We start from the raw sequence: 19,799 nt of genomic DNA on the forward strand, positions 1-19,799 counted from the left end.
TGAGCTCATTGTCTTTTTTTTTTTTGCCTTAATCTGCATGTAGTAGATTTAAAAAAAGAATAAGACAAATGGTTCAGTTTCTGATGCTATCTGAATGTTTCCGTTAGAAAACAGCAAAAACAATGCTATTTCTGACTAGACTGCTTCATAAAAGTGGGTACCACTCACAGTTGTTTGGCTTCTGTCTGATTAAATGCAAATGGCTGGCTAAGAATCATGTTTCATACTTGTAGCAATTGCAAATAAGCAACTGATGATTTATCTCTGATTAGCTAATATTGATGCTTCAGAAATGAACTGCCGCACAAAGAGTGGGAAGAATGGCGTGCCCTTCATTTGGATCACGGTCTTCATAATTTCGATAGCTTGTTGTGAAGAAGTGGCCGCAAATACTTTTCATAGGCTGGGCTTATCTGTTTGGAAAGAGAATGCAGCAGTGGATTAATAGCAATAAAGGAAAAAAAAATTATAACCTCTTCCTGCTTCTTAAGACTGATCTCTGAAATGCAGAAATTTTACTATACGTATATATATATATATATATGTATATAAAAAAGCTACTTCAGTTATGTGCAGGATCTTTCCCCATCAAGTGCTCTGTCCTTCATAACCAGTACACAGTACTTCTCATACCAAATGGGACAGCATACTATTTAACTTCAAAAAATGTGCTTGAACTTGAATGTTTGCTATAGGCAAGTTTTCTGTTCAGCTGTAGACTTTCAAAGGGATTGCTGATTACCACAGTAAACGTTTCACTTAAGGCAAAATGAGTTTTCAAATAGCAATAGCCATTTGCATCATGCAGGATTTTACATTTCTCCACAATATGGATGAAGGAAGAAGTGAAAGTAAAATGCTAAAGATGAAGGGTAAAATTGCCTTGCTTAACATTTATAGTCTTTTTGGTTAAACACATTATTAAAAAAAGTAAGTATTGCACCTGTAAAAGTACCAGTGAACGGAAAATACCCTGCAGTTAGATAGAGTTGTGCCATAATATTAACTACGTAAACAGACTGTAGTTTTAGCTTATGTAGTACAACATTACGTCAGTGTCATAACCTTAAAAACAAAAACCACACCGGTAGCATGACAGTCCAGCTCCTTTGTACAAGTTCTAGTACTTTGTGTGCTGTAATTCATCACCAGATTGTAGTTGCCCCTCTAGCCCACGAGCTGTTGCATGTCTGAGCTAAGACCGTAGGTGGCATAATTGGAATATCACAGTTCACTGTTCAGAGCGAGATACTTAGGATTAAGAAGTCTTATGCCATTTCACTTTTATCTGTATATCTTTGATTAAAAGAAAAGCAAACAATTTCTGCTCTGGCTAATAGAGAATTTGCTAGGCTGTAATCCAGCAGCTGTACCTGCTGGTTGGTTGGTGACTGCTGAGCCCACTCGTAAAGCCGTTGGTAAACGTTTCCATCATAACTGCCGAGTGCAGAATTCAAGCTCTTGTCTGTGAAGTCAAAAGCATCCACTAGTGGAACAGCATCCTTCCTAAGGAGTAGAGGAAAGGCAGTTGTATTAGTCAAGTAGGTATTGCTTTGTAAGGGAGAAAAATAAACTTGAAAGTCAGTTGTCCACGTTCCTTGGTCTAAAATGATTGTGGTGGTTTTCCTTTTGCCTAGACTATAGGGAAAATGCTGCTTGTTTTAATTCCTCAGAGGCATGTTCTATTAAAGCCCTGAGTTAAATCTTAAGCTTATTGCCACTTCAATTCTGTCATTAATTCTGAAAACACTTGCTGTTTGGCTCAGTTCTGTTCAGCTCTTGGTTATGGTGTATTCTTGTTTTTCTCCAGGTGACTTAAGTAGGACCTTACACACAGTAGCAACTCACTTCTCTGCACCAGATGTTAATCTGCTCTTAACAACACTGAGCAGTGAAAGGTCAGCCCTTTGTGAAAAAGCCTATGTGAGCATTGTGGTAAATAAAACCTTAGCATACTTCGGAAGTCACCTAGTAATAAATAGTGTCAAGCGGATGCATCTGATCTGGATGTAGTCAGAATTGTTTGGGTACCAGTTACAAGTCACCAATGGCAACAGGCTGTATTAGCTGCAGCTTAAGCAGATTTTGCACTGTGTGATCGGTTCCTGTAGCTGCTTCCTGCCAGTGCTGTTTTGACTACATATTTTCTTGCTTTCGCTGTGCTGCAAATGGTATATTCAGGATTTCTTGATTTATAACTCACAATTTCATTTTACAGGACTTTAATTTAGTGATTGCAGGGAAGCTAGACCCTTAGATTTGTTTTGCTGTGAAAATGAGCTCTGTGTAGATGTTTCAGTGAATTTCTAATGCTGCCAGGCAATGAAAATAAAAACTGGGTGAGGTGAATTTATTCTGGAAATGTTGCCATAGGTGCAGCAGTACCATTTTGTATTTATTGCAGGGACAAACTGAATGGCTGTGCAACTCCTCGTGGGCTAGAGTGGCTCACCGAATGACACCCAGGAGGTCCAGGTATGATGCTGTGATCATGTCCATTTGAGCTCCAGATATGTATCCATCATGCAGAAAGAGTCCTGCGTTTGAGAAGATACCGTGTAATGCAAACAGATCACAGAGATGTTTCATAATCTTCTGGATGCCAGCCTTGTTCTCAAGTTTTTCCACAGTCTCTACAAAGTTTTTCACAGTGATGTAGTGGCAGTGAGCCTGGAAAACAAATACAATCAACAGTGAATGCACCTCTAAACACTTCTAAGTAGGCCAAGTGACTCAAACATTCTTGCAAAGAATATAAAACCTTTTCATTTCCCTGGCACTTTACCAGTCTGTATTCTTTGTCTGCTGATTGACTAGGCCTTTTGCATTCATGCCTTACTGCTACAGTAGAGGAGAGAAATGGGGGGTGTAAACAGTCAGCACTGTATTTGTAAACTCAAGAAAACTGCTTCAGCAATCTTGGTGGTACCTCACATATTTGTGATGAATACTCCAAAGAGTTTGTATGATGGAAACTCATTGGAATGTGCTTGTGTTAATTTCTAGCAAGTGAATGTTGGTTATATGCAGCAGGAGAAAAAACTCCCATTGGGTTCAGTGGCTATACAGCTTCAGCTCGGAAAACATCCCTTTCTGTTGGAAGAACGTCCAAACTTACCTCTTGCTTTTGTTGTTTCAATTAAACTAATAATGTCAGGGTGAGACACCAGTGGAGCGTCTGCTAACTTGCGGAAATACCAGCTCAGCACAGCTGAGCTCCAGAGTAAGTGAAACAGGATGACTCCACCTGTTTGAGGGGGTGATTCTTGTTATGTTGACATTCCTCTGGGTGGTTAGTGATGTTGGTATCTGCGTGGTTTCACTCCTCTGTTGTACAGCTCTCCTCCCAGCTGTGGGTGTATGCAAGGCACACCTGTGTTGCAGCTCCTCCTAACAGCATGGTCAAGCAGTGTGGAGGTCAGTGTGGACTGCAGAACCTGCCTGAGAAACTGGGTGTCTACTCAAGCAATTAAACTGTGTGGAGCCTGTAGCAAAGCTCTAACTGGTGTCTGAGCCACCCGGCTGAGAGCTGGCAGGCAGTTGTTCATATGGCAGTAGTGTGGGTGAGGCTCCAGAGAAGGTGTGGAATAAGTAGTAAATACAGAAGCGCCCCAAGAATACAGCAGGCTGTTGAGGTTTTAAAGCTATGGGGAAGATAAGGTTTTCGGGCAACTCTTACTCTCCCTGAATATATCTAAGAAGCCCTGGGGGCCTGGATCCTGTTTTCTGAGGAGCCTAGCAGCACAGTTATCACTTAAAATATAACAGCTAGGCCTCTGGGTATGTTAAGCTCTTTGGAAACTGTTTCCTTCTGTCTAGCCTTGTGCCTAGGTTCTCCTCCTTCTCCATCAGAGAGCCAGATTCCCCTTCGGAAATGTGGTCTCTCTTTCCCTTCATTCCAGAGACTCTGGCCACCAATTTGAGCAAGTAGAAGAGGAAATGTCTCGTTAATGTTTGTGCACAGGGAGCACTGGACAGAAAGTCTTTCCTAGAGGTAATCTCTGAATAGGAATGTTTTGTTTCAGTTTCATTCCACTAAAATGTATTTACATTTAAACATTATTGGGAAAGTAATTTTAAAAATGTTGCTTTGATTAAAGGAGCTCTCCTCTTATTGTTGAGGCAATTACACAGTTATTCTGCTCTTTTGGGGTGACACACAGCAGACAGGTAACCACAGATAACGCTACTGCGGAGAGCCAGTCATGCAAAATCACTTAGTGAGTTCTTGTTTTGCAAGATTAAGTAACTGCACTTAGTAGTATGAGAGGATCAATGCTTCTAATAGTTTTGGAATAATTTCACCTTCACTAAGAAAGAGTTTGGCTCATCAGGGACTGAATACAAAGTGGCTGTTTCCTTGGGCTATTTCCTACTATGCGAGCATCTAGATGATACTGCTATGTTTAAGTATGCGTAGGGTTCCTGTTTCCTTGCAAGGGGCTTCTTGCTGAGTCCATTTCAATTTGGGTTGGTCCTGGCTGAACCACAGATTACAGCAAGATGTTTTTCATTAAAAATTGAATGAAGCTAAAGTAAGCCACAGATCTGTTTCACAATATTCCTTTCCTTAGTGAAGGAAGGAAGGAAGACCTTCACCATAATTGTAGACAAATTGCACGTAACCACATTAAAAAAGAATTTTGCTTCCTGGAGATACTGAAGTATCAGTGATTTTGGCTTTCATTTATATTTAGGTCCCTTTTACCCTCTTGCTTTCTTTTCTGCTTAGTTCTATACTAACCACTTGCTTGGGGGAACTAATGCTGATTCTATTTCAGCTGAAGGAGTGCAGATTGCCTATCCAACCCATGTGAACTGGGAGTTGTTTTTAGGCCTCTAATTTGTCTTTGCTGATTTAATTTCTTTCATCAGTAATTAACACTGCATTATCACAACTTTTCATTTTTTCCCCCTGCATTTATCTTTCCTTGTAAGAGCAGCAGATGTAAGAAATAACACACGTTTCACCCTTGTGGTAACTCTACCATCTTTCAGTAGGGTGGCTTTGGGGAGGCTTTCATCTGAAAGCCATTAACAATGAATTCTTATTAAAAGCTGAACATAAATTGGAGGTGGTGTGCTCTCATTACAGGCCATGGGAGGTCTGATTCTGCTACTGGTGGCAGCAGAACTGTGTGTTTTGTCTCCCTTTTGCTTCTATCCCCGCTAGTCTTTTTCCACCTGGCCTATGCAAATTTTTGCTCATAGTAGGAATTTGTTTCCTACTATGATATTCTGCTGTGCAGACCACAAGGGTGGCATGGTCTTTGTGGTGTCCCTTATATGCTAACAGAAAATAAAAAAAATTGAGACTTTTAGGCTAATTGTGCTGTTTCTATTTCATATTGTATCATAATGATGAATGTCAACTAAGCACGTAGATTTTGCTAACCTTTGCAGCCTGTACCAGCTGTACTGTGCACTGGTTCCAAGCTTCATGCTTTTTGACTCCTGATTGAATCAAGTCCTGGAGCTTAGCTGCTGTGCTGCTTGAGAGTCTGGAAAATTAAAAAACAAAACAAAACAAAAACAACAGCATAATACTTGTATATAAATATAGCAGCCCATGTGCTCATTTCATATTCAGACTTGTGCATGATCAAATGTCAAAATGGCATTTCAACATTTGAATTGAGAGAAGTTTGATTATGCAAAATAGACCACCCAGACCACCCAGGTACTAAAGGATTTCTGCTTTTAACTTTCATTATTGCTTACTGGGGTTCTTCTGATTTTTTCTTAGGTTGTGTTTAAGGACAGCTTGCAAAACAAAATAAAGCAATGACAATATTAGATTATGTTGTCTCTGCTTTTCTAAATGGGGATCCAAATCCTGCTCCCATTTACAGCAAAGCTTTCAGAGGATGGCTGTGTTTTTATACCAGTTTGAATGACAGTGGGATCGCTTATCTGTTTACTTGACTTTCAAAGATGACACCTGTATGACCCATAATACTAATGAGACCATGTGCGATACCACTCTGAACTGAAGAGTTGAACGAGTAGTTGAAAGGCTACAGAATGAATGATAGGCTTTGTGTTTGCTGTGGTATTAATTGAACACAAATGCCATTTTTTCAGGTACGTGACATTTTAACTTGCTGTATAGGACTGCACAAGGTCCAATTGCCTAAAGGTGTTACTGGATGACAACTCAGTGATGTGGTCTGGGATTTACTTGAGTGGTGTCATCAGCTTTGTACAGAATCAACTCTCTAATATAGTTTTTATGTAGCACATGGCTAAGACACTTTTGATGTTCTGAACATGAAAGTTTCATATTAAACATTTGACATGGCTGTTAAACCTGTCTGAGGGGTTAAGGCTTCCTCTTCTTTTTCATGAGCAGATGGTGCCAATTCTTGTGGAATTCTTTATTCTACCTCCCTTTAAATCAATGAAGAAGCTGAGCTCTTAACACATTTCTGCTGTCAAACAGAGAAACCTTCTCTCCCGTCCTCTGTACTGACCTGATTGCTGTGTGTTGGTAGGCCTCCACATAAATGTCTGGATTGAGAAAATCCAACTTGTTCTTGGCTGGACACTTCCCAGGTTTCACTGCAGCCAGATAAGTGACAGATTGTGGAACAGGCTGGCCAGCACTAGCTGCTGCGAAGCACTTAACCAGGAACCTGGGAAGAACATAAAAAATCAGAACAGTCCACTGTCGTGATCTCCATACACCAAATGGACATGCAAAAAGTAGAATGGGGCTTCCCTGGACTGGGTGAGAAACAGAGAAGTGTGACCTCTTCCATCAGTGGTCCAAAAGGGACTGAACAAAGGGATTGAACCAGTGATGGCCTTTAGTTTTGCATGGTACTTGTAGTCAACTGATCTGTGATGGGTCTCAGGGGTAGCCTGTTCGCTATATTTAATGCTACAACAAATCTATAGTAATGCTTTTATTTATTTATTTATTTAAGGAAGGAACTTCCTGTGGCTATTAGCAGCCTCAGCAGCATGAGTATACTCCTTCCCTGGAAGTGTCCAAGGCCAGCTTTGAGCAACCTGATTAAGTGGGAGGTGCCCATGGCAGGGGGGTTGGGATGAGATGATGGTTGAAGTCCCTTCTAACCCAAACCATTCTACGATTAGATATATTGTCATCTTTGCAATCTGAGACTCAGTACTGGGAGTCGTAATGGTGGCTTGAACACTCAGTCACATAGTAACAGACATGAGGTCCTTTCCTAGTGCTAAACATGTGTCCAAGGAGCATTCCCCACTCCCCTATTTTTTGGCACCTCAGCTATGACCTGGAGTGACTATGTCTGGCCACGGAAGGTTACAGCATTTCTCACCTGACCTTGCTATTGATCCTGTGAGAAAAAGCAGTAATGAGTGCTGAAGTGTATGCATGGAAGCACAGAGCTATGTGGTAGCAGCTTTGTCTGTGAGAAGTGTACCGGCTTTCTCCTTCTAGTAAAAAAGCACATTATTAAAAGTTCAAGCAGATGTGGTTTCTTTCTCTTCTGTTTCATCTGCTCTGGATAATCATCAGTCTGGTGTTCTCAGAAGCATGACTCATCTAGAATCAGTATCCAACAACTTTGCCTTCTCTGCATCAAACTCACTTTACCAATATCATGTTCTATCTGTTGCTTAAAAAAAATGAAACTACAAAGCTTGTATAGCAATGCTTTTGCTGCGCTACTAGACTAAGAGGAAAATGAGGTTATGCAGAACAGCACCTGCATATGTCCCCAAACCAAAAATAGAAGAGAGAATCCAATTCCCACACACCTCCATGCCTACTAGACAGAAAACATGAATAGTTATGGCCTGAGTTGTATTTTTAGAGGATGCTATGAGAAAGGAGTAGCTGGTTTTACTGGTTTTTGAGAAGAAGTGGTAGAAGCTGAATAAATTAAGGGGCAGGTTTTCATCTGAACAAATTTGAATTGTTACCTGGCAGTTTGCAGGAGCAAAATTGTGTTCTCCCCTTCATAGATACAAGAGGCAAGTATTTTAGTGTACAAGGAAGGGAGTCCACTCAGCAGAGAGTAACCATGTCCTCCGCATGCCCTGAGGCAGATCTCCACTCCGGCAGTGCAGTACTGACTAAGCATAGCTTTAAAGCCTGAAGAAGATGCATGAAGCTGTTAAAAAAAAAAAAAAAAAAAAAAAAGTAAAAAAAAGCAGATTATTAATGGTGGAAGTGTTCTAAAGCAATCCTCTGAATATGTTCACAAGGGGTAAAGTTTTCTTTTTTGATTTTGTACAATTTCTGGGCATGAGCTCCTTTGCATGCCAGTGCAACACCCAGTCCCCAAGCATGACTCTTGGTTTCTGACAGGGATGCCACACATGCCCGTGCTGGGCATGGTGCGGTTGGCTTACGCATTTTTGGGTTTCTCTCAACCAGCAGTGGCTTTGGCTGCTCTTGTTAGAAGCATGTGTTCAATTTAGGCTTCCAGTTGCAAAATCGTATGTTGTATCTGCAAAGTCACGTTTTTGGTTTTGCCTGTGCATTTTAGATGAAGTTGTGAAATAATGCTTTGCACCACCAGCTACCGGGAACGATGTTTTTATCAAACAAACATGCTTTTCAAGGACACTGCACTCTGCACTAGTTCCCAAAGCCAACAATTTGGGGCGGTAAAACAAATGCTGTTGCTGACTGGCTGGGGGCCTAGGATAAGGCATTTCATCCTTTACCGCTTCAGCCTTCCCGTTATCTAGTGGTGAGAGGAATGCTTGTCCAGTTTGCTAAAGTACTTTGAGACTTAGGGATGAGAAGGGCAATGTTAAGTGCAAAACAGCTGTCGGAGCCGATCTTGCAGCAGCTCACCTCTGGCAGTGAGTTGAAGTTCCTCTCCTGGATCTCTTTGTAGCCCGTGTCAAACAGCTTGTGCAGATAGTTGTTGACGAAATGGAAGGCATAGGCTGCTGCCAACTGAGGCAGCAATTTCTCTTGCTGGGTCTGGTAGTCAAGGATTTTTGCTTCTTCTTCCCTGTTGGAAGACAGGTGATGAAGTATGGAAAGCATGAACATGCACAGCCACTGTTAGTTCACCTGAATGTCTTTCATTACCAAGAAGCAGTACGTGAGAGGGATTTAGCCATCTGCTTAGTCTCCCTGCTCTCCCCGTCCCTGTGCTGCCAGCTTGCTAAGCCGTTAGACAAACAAGCCCAACTAGGAAAAGAGTGATTTTTCTTCTGTGTTGGTGAACCAGACTGCCAGACTGGAAAAGGCTCTGCGTGATCAGTCAGTACAGAGAGGGGGAACAGACACTGCAGGAGAGGAAAAGGAGGAAGGGCAGCAAGTTGGCAGGTGGCATAGCCGAGGTGGTGGCACTGCACCCTGAAAAGCTTTTGGTTTTTCAAACTGGATCCTCTGGTTCTGGGTGTAGATAGGAGAATGTCAGCCTCAGCTGATGCTCCTGCGAGGCAGACAGAGGTAACTGTGCTCTGATACTATTTTCCGTTCAATCTAAAATAGAAGTGATGAGGTTATAATTAAGCTTGTCTTAATAGCTGCACCTATGCTTATCTTTTTGTCAGTTGTTTCAACTTGCTGATTCAAGTAGAAAGCAAAAAATCTTCTTTCAGGTAGAATTTCCTTTTGAATGCACAGTTTGATTAAAAACAGTTTCTTCTCTGCTAGGTCAGACTCCTCAGTTTCTTTGAAAGCACTTGAGTGTTAATTATTTTAAGCTTTCTGAGCTTTTTTTTTTTTAATGCTCTTTGTGGCTTCTGCTGCATTTAGAATATTTAGGACTTCAAGTGATGAAATTGGTTGTCATAATGATTCAGCATGCTGTGTTCCTGTGTTTGGTTTGCATTTGAAACAAACCACGTTCTCATTAGGAGATTTAAGAGAAAATGTTTGAAATCTACTCAAACGAAAATACCTATTTAAAAATTACAGGGATTTTTACCAGACTAAGAACATTCACTGTTGCAAAATGTGGTTATTGGAACTGTCGATGTTGGATACTGTTTTAATGTTGCATCCATTAGTAGGGTGGTATAGAATAGGAATTCAGCAACTTGTCTGTTTTGTCTGGATTCTGCTGAGTTATTGGGAAGCCAGTTGAGAAAAATAGGCTGCCTGTGTGAATTGCTGAGCTATTCAAACTATGAAACTTATCTCAGAAAAATCTGTAAACATATTCTTTTGTCCTTTGACTGAAGCTTATTAATGTAAATATCAGGAGAGCATGTTTGTAATATTCTTCCCGTCTGGGACAGGAAATAAGCCAATGAAAGCTGAAAAGTAGAAATACAGAGTGGTGTGGTAGAACATGCTGTCAGGTCCCCTTCCCACCGCTGCAGGCTTGCATGGCATTACCCAGGATTTAACTTGGACTGCCGGCGAACTGCAGAGTATCTGATGGCAATGGTGCAAGCTTTCATCAGAGGTAGAATAACTTCATCTGAAAGGAGGGAAACACGTACTGTAGTCATAGTGAAATAATTAATCTTCTGTGACCCACGTCTTATATAGGTGCCATCTGGCTGAACCTAGAACAGAGAGAGGATTTGAGATGTCTTCTTTGATACTGCAACTTCTTCCTACAAGGGATGGTTGTGTAAGTTCTGTGTGTAGAATAAAATGAACACTGAAATATTTCACTGAGAGTAGAACTAAATATTTCCATGTGTGATGGGGGAAACCTGTCTGTTTGAAGAGACACATTCTTACTGCTTTTGCCTTGGATATTTTCCGCCAACCCCTAACCTTTGAATGTGGAATTCCTGTTGCAGATTTTCACTTAGGATTCAGATAACTTCTACCCTTGATAAAACTTCAGAGACTTGCATACACCTCAAAGGGAGACTTTTGTACTAAATTTAGGCAGGTCGCTGTCGTCTCTCTGGCTGTGTGATGAGAGTCTGATTGGTGAGTCTGTGATTTGAATGCCGTACATACCTCACAAAACTTGTTCAGCATGTTCTCTCTGGGGATGCGCACATTCTGCAGCATGAGGTAGCCATTGTCAATGTGCTCAAAATTCATTTTGGGACCAATGTCTCCTGCAGTTATGCCTGCAGCATAAGAAAACAGCCCGTTTATTTCCACTTGAACTTTTTTTTTCTTTTTCTTTTCTCAAGTTTGCAGCAGGCTAGGGATCCCAAAGGAAGGGCACGTTCAGTTTTCCTTCCTCCTCAACATGGTTGATCTTGCCTGAGGGATGCAACAGGCATTTGAGTGCTTTGTAGTAGCTTGTTTCCATAATCCTGCTATGGTGCTGGCTGGGGTCAGAACTGAGGTGTTAATGCAGAAGTGGTCAAAGCCACCCAGGCTTCTGGTTAAGAACAGGGCTCTGCATTTGCCTAAGGATGCAATGAATCTTCCTTTAGATAAAAAGGCTGTGGTTTGGCAACTATAGCCATCTCTGCTCGCTCTCACTGAGCCGAGTGTTTTAGAAAGCATTTATGGACAAAACAGGCAGAGCACCTGCAGAAGTGCTACAGTGCGTGGCAGTGTTTACCTGGGCACAGTGAATGGTCCCGAAGGCTGCGTATCTGCACGATGAAGGGATGCACGCCGTAGCACTTCCCATGCACGTAGAGCTGAGCAAAGACCACTGTATGGGTTGCTGACCTTCCCACTGTGAGGAGAAAAACAGCCACATTGCCTTGAGACAAGGCATGGTAAAAACACTTTCACAGTTCACAGCAGTCAATGCTAATTGTGCACTGGGTGTTGCCCAATGTCACACCCACCCCTGGCGTGGGTCAGAGTGGGTGTGATCCACAGGTGCTGGAAGCTGGAGAATGCCTAAATCTGCATTCTGAGCTGCTCTTGGCTCACAGAAGTCACATAATGAAGCCTGGATGACGAGTCTGCATCACCAGATGGGGAAAAAATAACAAAAGTTCACGCGTTACTGAGGGAATGGGAAGTGCTGTCTGTGTCTGTTCTGAGTAACTCCAGTTGTTACTGGAGACGCTGGGTTTGTATGGGGAGTGTTGCTGTCAGACCCCGGGGCACTGCAGGTGTGGTGCTGCAAGGGAAGAATGGGAAGTACAAAATGATGGTGGTGCTCTGCACCTGTGTACTTCCCCAATGTTAGGGAACAAAGGGAAATAAAAAACAACTATATGGTGAAAATAAAAAGGCAATGCTCAAGCTGTTATACAAGTCCTCCTTCAAAGGAGAGAAATGTATCTCAGTGTTCCTCCAGTTACCATGATGTGCTCTGTTCCCTTGTGCAGGGGTGCCTAGGGTGCACATCGTGCTCCTTCGTTTGGGAGGTCTGGGAGACCTGCCCTCCCAGGGCTGCAGGGAGCTTGTCTCAGTTGTGCCCAGTTGGTGCTGACCAAGTCATCAGACACAGCAGGTAAGTGTTTGATGCAGCTATTAACGATTGTCTGATTTGTTTTTATTTCCTGTGAAATACCTTCCTAAGGGGAGCCAGTATTTTCACTCTTGAATTTTTCATGCTGAGCCTGCCTGTTCTTAGGGATTATCTGCCCACAGCTTTTGGTTGTCTGAGTTTTATTTACAGAGAAGAGAAGATTGATTCTTGCAGAAGCAGGCATTTTCAAGGGCTTTAATAGACAATGGCGGCTTCTTTCTGGCCTTTAAACTTGTATAAAGCCCTTACGTCTCTTACTTGCCTCTAGATGTTTGCATCTCTTATTGAAGTCCTCTGCTGGCACCTGGGCCCTCAAACGTGGAGCTTAAGCAAGACAGACTGAGGAACTGAAGGAAGCAAATGAGGAAAACCAAACTATTGTGTGGTACTTACTGTCCCCAGGCCACCACTTCATTGCAGAGATCTTTGGTGTGTTCAGTATAAACTCCTGCGTAGTGGTATCAAAGACTGCTGTTGTTTCCAAACCCTGAAGATAAGTTCCTTTAAAAAAATAATAAAAAAAAAAATCTCCTGGTGCATCACAAGGGTGATTAGAGAGAGGGGAAGCTCCCTGGAAGCTGGTGTATGTATAATCACGCTTTTGGGGTTTATTCTTCTGGTGAGAATCATGAAATAATTCCCCAGCAGCCCCCCAGCACAGCATCTCCTGCAGAGATTTCTTGAGCCAAATTGTACTTGGGCAAGCTGCCTGGCTGGTGGTGACTGTCCCCTCTAGCCAGTGTGACTGCCTGGCATCTAACCATAAGCTTTCACCCTAGCCCTTGTTATTTTTTTCCACAATAGTGAAAACCAAACGAGGCATCTCCAGCTTGCTGATGAAGCAAAGGTGTCCTTGTTTTCCCCAGCCACCCCCCTTCAGTGACACACAGACAACTTGAACTCAGCTCCCCTGAGAATCTGGGCCAGAGCCTTTCATCCTACAGAAACACTGTGACCTCCCTGTAGCCTTACCGTGTCCCAGTTCAGTCTGGGCATAGCTTCCTATGAGCTGGTGTTTAGTGGCAAGAGGAATCCATTTGGCAACCTGTTCGTCAGAGCCCAGGACCGAAATACTTCTCATGAAGACACGGTGAAGGAGAAATGCCACGTCTCCTGCAACCGCCCTGGGGAGAAGGCACAAGTGGTGCTTTTACACTGATGAAGTTCCAGGGATGTGATTAATGCGGCAATGACGTGGTGGCAGTCACTAGGCAGTACCACCTGCTGAATTTTGATTTCTGCGTTGTCATACTCAACACAACGTGCAGCATCAGTACAGCATTGCAGGAAAAGTGTTCTTTCAAGCTGGTTTTGTTCCTTCTTTCATAACATACTTTGCTTAAATGTCACTAGCTCATTATTTTACTTGCTCTTGGAGGAATTAGCCGTTCTGAGTAGCAGATGCTGAGCTCCTAAAACACAAAGCCCAGCTCCATCAGTCCTGTGTCTCTGATAGTTCTGTAAACCCTTCATCTTTTTTTGGCTTCACAGGATTTTTTTTCCTGATAATTGAAATCCCATTCTAAGGCAGAGCTAAAAAAATAAATTAAAAAAAAAATAAGCCCCCTCCACCCTAAAGCGTGGTAGGCTAAATTACTTCCCATTCTGGAGAAACATCTCAGTACGTTGGCTTGTTGCCTGTACTCTTCCCTAGATGTTAGCTGTTGGTTACTGTCAGAGACAAAATACTCGGGTTCATGGGGCTTTGGCCTGACTTGATGCATGTTTTCTTGTGGAAAAATGTAAATCCATCCTGTAACACCTGTTTTAGTGTCTGGTCAGGTCCTTTGCCATCTGCCTGGCTGATAGGGCTACATGCATCCTAAAAAGCACCACTGCTGAAGCTGTCTATGGCAACTTGGGCACAGTGATTTCCATGGTGCAAATCAGATACTCATTTTCTTTAAGCTTTTTGTTTTTTGTAAGAAACCCTAAGAAAATAAGGAATACAGAATATGGTTAAATAACCTCACAGATACGAGTACAAGTGCTCTCACACCTAAAAATAAGCGCCTCTGCTGTTCTCATTAGCTTGGCTTTACTGCAGTGCTCTCAGAAGTGTCCTTTTCTAGACAGGTAGCTTTTATTTTTAACAAATGACTGTGAGCTTTCTTTTATACTGGACCTGAGAGAGAATCGGTTGCGTTGAAAAAGTGGGGAATACTATGGACAAAGAAGTTAAAGGGAAATTGCTTTGATTTACAGAGATAAATTTAATAAACCCCCTGGCAGCCCATCCAGAAATAATGCTACTGTATTTGTGATTTCAAAGCTGACTTTTAAATGTGTGTAAGTGATTCAGCCTGTCCAGCACCAGGACTTTTGTCAATGAGAAGTTATTGCTTGCCTTGTATTTCATAAGAAAAGAGCTGTCCTTCCACGCAGCCTGTGTTCTTAATACAGCAAAATACGATCACACAAGGCTGGCACTGCTGAAGCTCTTGGCATCAGGGGGCCTGATGACAGCAAGCATAGGTAGGACAGACTGTTGAGTTTTCTGAGGTTTTTAAAATTTGGGATATCTTTATTCTGAGAGAGGAGCAAAGAAGTGCTTTTTATTGGGAATGTAATTATCAGGTAAAAGAGCTCTTGATGGGAAATTTCCCATTTATCACTGTAGGAGGCATAGCTTAGAATTATAATCTTTCATATGATGAAATATTGGAAAGTGACTTTGAGCGTCACTGATGATTTGTAAGGTGCAGACATTGCTCTTTTGAAAGAGGCTTTTCAACTTGCCCCTTCTGACTGACTGTGCAACCCCACCAAACTGGCAGCATGCACTGGGCAATAGCAAGCTTGCCTCTGCTTAGTAAAGGGGGAGAGAAGGTGGGGCAAACAATTACAAAGGGGCACTCAACTCCATGCAGAACGTTAAGAAAAAAATGTGAGGCATTTTATTCCATTTACCTACAAAATAAATGGTGTTACCTTGTTGTTTGTTTTTAATTCAATATGGGTTTTCTAGGTAACGAAAACGTAATGTTAACTTTGTCTGGAAGTCAGTAACGTAACTGGAACAGTAACACTTAATGGCTGAGGACAAGTATGAGAGCTGTGGCACAAGTAAAAACTTGCTGAAGTGAATATATCACGTTGGTGATGTGAACTGCTGTGATCTATCAAGCTGGGTCTGTGTGCTGCTCTTTGAGAAGTTCCCTGATGCGTATAACAATTTTCCCTTTACCCAAGCATGCTGCTGAAGTGAAAACCTGCAGCATGTTTGTATCAAAACCTGATCTGTTGACAGTTGGCCTGTCCTGACCTTTGATCAAGCTGATTCTTGTTGGCAAGCAAACCTTTTAACCAAAAGTTACTTGTACATTTATTAAAAAAAAAAAAAAAAAGTCACCTGTAGATATATATAAATTCAGGTCCATCCTCTCTCCATCCCATCTCATGCATCTTTTTTTGGAGGTGAACGGCCTTTCTGACTGCTGCTTCATACCTCTCATTCTGGGTTTGGAAATATTGATTTTCTCTGCTAAATACAGGGTCGCGCTCAATCACTTCAACTGTAAAGAAACATGAAGAGTTTATCTGAGAGGGCTGGAGAGCAGCAGGTAGCACCTCAGAGTCCCCGCCATGGAGCCTTGTCCCCGGGGGTTTGGTGGGGCGGCAGAGAGGCATATCTCCTGTGCTTTAGATCTGACTCTTTTACCTCCATATTTGAGCCTGGCTTCAACCCAATACAAAGCTGCCCCTGCTGTTTTCCTGTGCCAGCAGCAGGGCTGTGCTCACTGCACCACAGAGCAGGCGCAGGGTCCCTGCCAGCACCCTAGAGCCCACCAGTGCTCAGCGTGCAGGAGGTGCCTTTCTGCCTCAAGTAGAGAACATCATGAATCCATGTGCATGATGTTCTCACGCACATGAAGCATGCAATTCTACTGACCTTGATCCTTTCTCATCTGATCACAGTATAACATAGGTTTAGTTATCCCTGGAGGTGGAGATGTTCAAGACCAGGTTAGATGAGACCCTGAGCAACCTGATCTAGTGTGTGGCATTCCTGCCTATGGCAGGGGGGTTGGCACAGGATGATCTTTAAGGTCGCTTCCAACCTGACCAATTCTTTGATACAAGCTTCTTGCTGGGAAGGGTCATCCAGCTGCGATCACAGCATGATGTGTGTCGCTGTGAAGCACCCCTAGCCCCGGTGCTGGGGCAGATGCCCACCTACATGACTCTCGGTCACTGTATCCCAGTTTAACCTGCCTTGGCAGAGAGTTTGGGAATGAGAACAGGGATGGGGAAAGGCTTCAAAGTGGCTGTGGAGGAGTTGCATTGATTTACACACGCAAGGGACCTTAACTCCATGCTCCTACTCTCTTTGAAGGCAGTAAGCGAGCACCTGGGAGTACAAAATCCACCATGCAAAGTGGCAGAAAGAGCAGGAGCATGGCACCTTGGTACCTACCCGCAGCCACCACCCAAAGGCTCACTCACCGACTGCCCTCCGCACCCGTGTGTGCTCAGCTCCGCCATCCAGCACGGTGGTCAGCCCCTCCACGCTGAAGGAGGCCGTCTGCCTCTCGCTGGCGAGGTCGGGATTCACGCCGCCGAGGCCGATGCCCTGTGCGTATTTGCTGGTGCCCAGCAGAGCCATCCTGACGGCTGGAAGTGATGGGGCTCGTTAGTTGTTGGCACACCTTTAATCAGCTGCGCAGCGAAGAGTGGGCTTAGCCCCAGTGGATTGGCCCATGCTAGGGGTTGGTGCAGGCAGGTGGGCTGGCCCTGGGCACGGCTTGCACAGGGCCACTTTCTGCAACTATTGCAGAGCGCCGCAGTCAGCAAGATTAGATGTACTTTGTACACAAACAGGCACGCTTCCATGCTGGTTTAAAAAAAGAAGCCCTGCCTTGCCCTTGTTGCAACGGGAGTGGAAAGAGAGAGCTTGAGGCACTCCGAGACCTCAAAACGCGGGTTGTATGAGCTTTTTATTTAACAAACTCTTCACTTTCATCACCTCGTCCTTTCCCAACGTTGTGAGAGGAGTCCGGACTTGCACGTTGCACAAATATGTGTTAACGGTGACGGCATTCCCAGCCCCTGCCCCGTCCCCTCCCCAGGATAAGCTGTGACCTTCCAGTGCCTGTTGCAGCAGGGGGTGTTAGTAGTAGCAACAACACTAAGGAGTGTTACTAACAACAAGAAGCATTAATAATAATAAAAATGCGATGGGGAGGAGCAGTTCCTTCTCTAGGCAGAGAGCTGCCTGCCTTGCCACGCTTTTTTTGGGGCAATACCACAAAAAGTTGGATCTCTCCGGGCTTTGCACCGCCTCTCCCACTCCGCGCCCTGCCCCTCAGCCTCCCGGGCCTGCCGCCCCGCTCCCTGCCCGCGGCCGGCCATGGCGGCAGCCGCCCCCTACCTGCTCTCGGGGCCTGCCCGGCCGCGGCTGCCGGCGCTCCCGGGGCCGGGGCCCTCGTCGCCGGGGGAGGCAGCGCCCGCCCCCCTCGGGGCGTGTTGCCGAGGCCGGGGCCGGGCCCTGGCGGTGGGGCGGCGGCTGCCGGGTTGCGGCGGGCTGGGCCTCGGGAGTAACGGGGCCTCTGTGCTCGGTGGGAGCAGAGCGTGGCCCCCACGAGCTGCTCGGCCACTTGCCCGTGTTCCAGTGTCTCTCTATATATACATTTTTAATAAATAAAACTGTAAAATCGCACGAAGCACCCTTATTCTGGATGGGAAGCCAGCTACGCTGGCATGAAGAGGGGAATTTGCCACTTGCTTTGGGGCCTTTTTGTAACCTCTGCGATCCCAGTGACCTTCCTTGATTTAGCAGGGGGTTAGATGTGGGTTGTGGTTGTTGCTAGAACTGCTGTAAAACGTTTATCAAATAACAAGGTGAGCTTGGTAGCATCAGGATTATTTTTCAGTCCAAAACTGAGTTTTTAAATTAAAGCCAAGGGCAACGTGTCTCCTTGGCATTGAGTTGTACCCTGCCAGGCAGGAGGGCGTGTTTGGCCAGTTCGAAATTAAACACATGGGAAGTTTTCGGTAAGAGAGCTTCCACACAAAGCCAGATCCTGCATTTTTGTGCCCTAAGGCTTTCAGCAAATTGAGATGAAGTTTAGGGCTAAGCAACGAATGCAGTGTTGGGTACAGATGGAAACAGCTTGTTGATGAGTAAGTTAACACAGCGCTGATGAACGAGTCACTGTCAGACTTAAGTGGTTTTTATGTTCAATCAGTTTATTTGGCTGTTGTCTGCTTCCATCCTTGGAGCCTTTTCAGTTCCTTGTGGAAAAGAGCAAAAAATACAACCAGTTTAGTTTGTTTCTTCAGAAGTGTCCGCATTAAACAGAGCAGTGACAGTTAATGTAGTAGATACACAAATGTAATATATACACAAATGTATATAAGTGTATAAACACCAACACAATATAAACTATATACCACATAGGAAACATAGTGCAAAAAATATATATCTTCCCTCAATACTCTTATTATCTGTGCCTTCTGGATACATCATGTCTATTCAGGAACGCGTTCTAGGGCGTAGAGCATTAGACCTGAAACACAGGAATTTGTTTAGGAGGAAACAACATACGAAGACATCTCAGGATCTCATCCTGACCATGTCCACACTGGTGTATTTTACATTCTACTGGGATTGTTGGAGTCCAGTGCTCCCTTGGTGCCCAGACAGTGCCACCTCTGCGTTGATTGTGTTGTGACGAACAAGTGTGTGAGGGAGGTTCGTCCAGGCATGAAGAGCTCTGTTTGAGTGTGCCGTGGGTTTTAATCCAACTAAAACATCACTTCTGAAGCCTTGTCACAGGGGGGCTCAAGCATGGGGCGATGCATTGTATATGGAGCTTGGGTCCAGCGCATGGGCTGCCCTGCCCTCCCCGTGTCAGGGCTCTCCGTTGACTCCACAGCTGGAAGGATCTCTTTTGGTGCTGTTAGCTTATTCTCAGCTAGGACAGTATGATTTGGCCCTCCCTTTCACTTCTGGACAACCAACTCCCTCTCAGCAGTGCCAGACTGCAAAGGTATGCGGCCCCTCTCCATGCTTGGTGAACACTGAGTTAAAGGAAGACACCTTGAGTTTTTCAGATAATATCCTTGTATTCAAGAAGACCATGGCAAAATAATTCCAACCTACTCTGAGCACTCAGTTTGTCCAGGCTTCCCAACCAAGGACTTGCATAAGTGCCCCTGTTGCAGACGGGATGAGCCGATAGCACTGTTTTTGCCGGTGCATATGGAGTGACAGATTGTCTCTTCTGGAGCGCATTTCCATCAGTGGCAAAATTACAAATTAATTTGCTTAATTTTTTGGAGCTCTTTGATCAAGGTTACTTGATCTGTGCCATAACCTCTCACAAAACAACAACTCAGTTTGTTATTTAAACTGATGTTATGGATGGAATATTGTAAAGCATTTTCTACAGCTGTGTACAAGCATCCTAAGCAACACAATTTTATCTGTGAGAAATCTGGCTTTTCCCCCCCCTGAAAAAATGCTCAATGCTGCTTCTCCCT

The 19,799-nt window shown here is 43.9% G+C and overlaps 1 protein-coding gene across 1 annotated transcript; it reads right to left on the reverse strand.

Moving 5' to 3' along the window:
* Positions 1-9: 9 nt before the first annotated feature.
* Positions 10-17,739, reverse strand: ACOX2 (acyl-CoA oxidase 2). Its single transcript, XM_032194420.1, has 15 exons — positions 17,686-17,739; positions 16,761-16,928; positions 15,667-15,829; positions 13,287-13,438; positions 12,708-12,815; positions 11,445-11,564; positions 10,883-10,998; positions 10,301-10,473; positions 8,798-8,960; positions 7,915-8,105; positions 6,474-6,635; positions 5,396-5,501; positions 2,453-2,670; positions 1,374-1,506; positions 10-413 (listed from the first exon to the last, which is right to left on the reverse strand). Exons 2-15 carry the CDS (start codon positions 16,918-16,920, stop codon positions 351-353), a joined length of 2,028 nt encoding a protein of 675 aa, XP_032050311.1. The 5' UTR covers positions 16,921-16,928; positions 17,686-17,739; the 3' UTR covers positions 10-350.
* Between the last annotated feature and the right edge of the window lie 2,060 nt (positions 17,740-19,799).

The sequence above is a fragment of the Aythya fuligula genome, chromosome 10, assembly GCF_009819795.1.
Source record: "Aythya fuligula isolate bAytFul2 chromosome 10, bAytFul2.pri, whole genome shotgun sequence".
In the NCBI taxonomy this organism is placed as follows: domain Eukaryota; kingdom Metazoa; phylum Chordata; class Aves; order Anseriformes; family Anatidae; genus Aythya; species Aythya fuligula.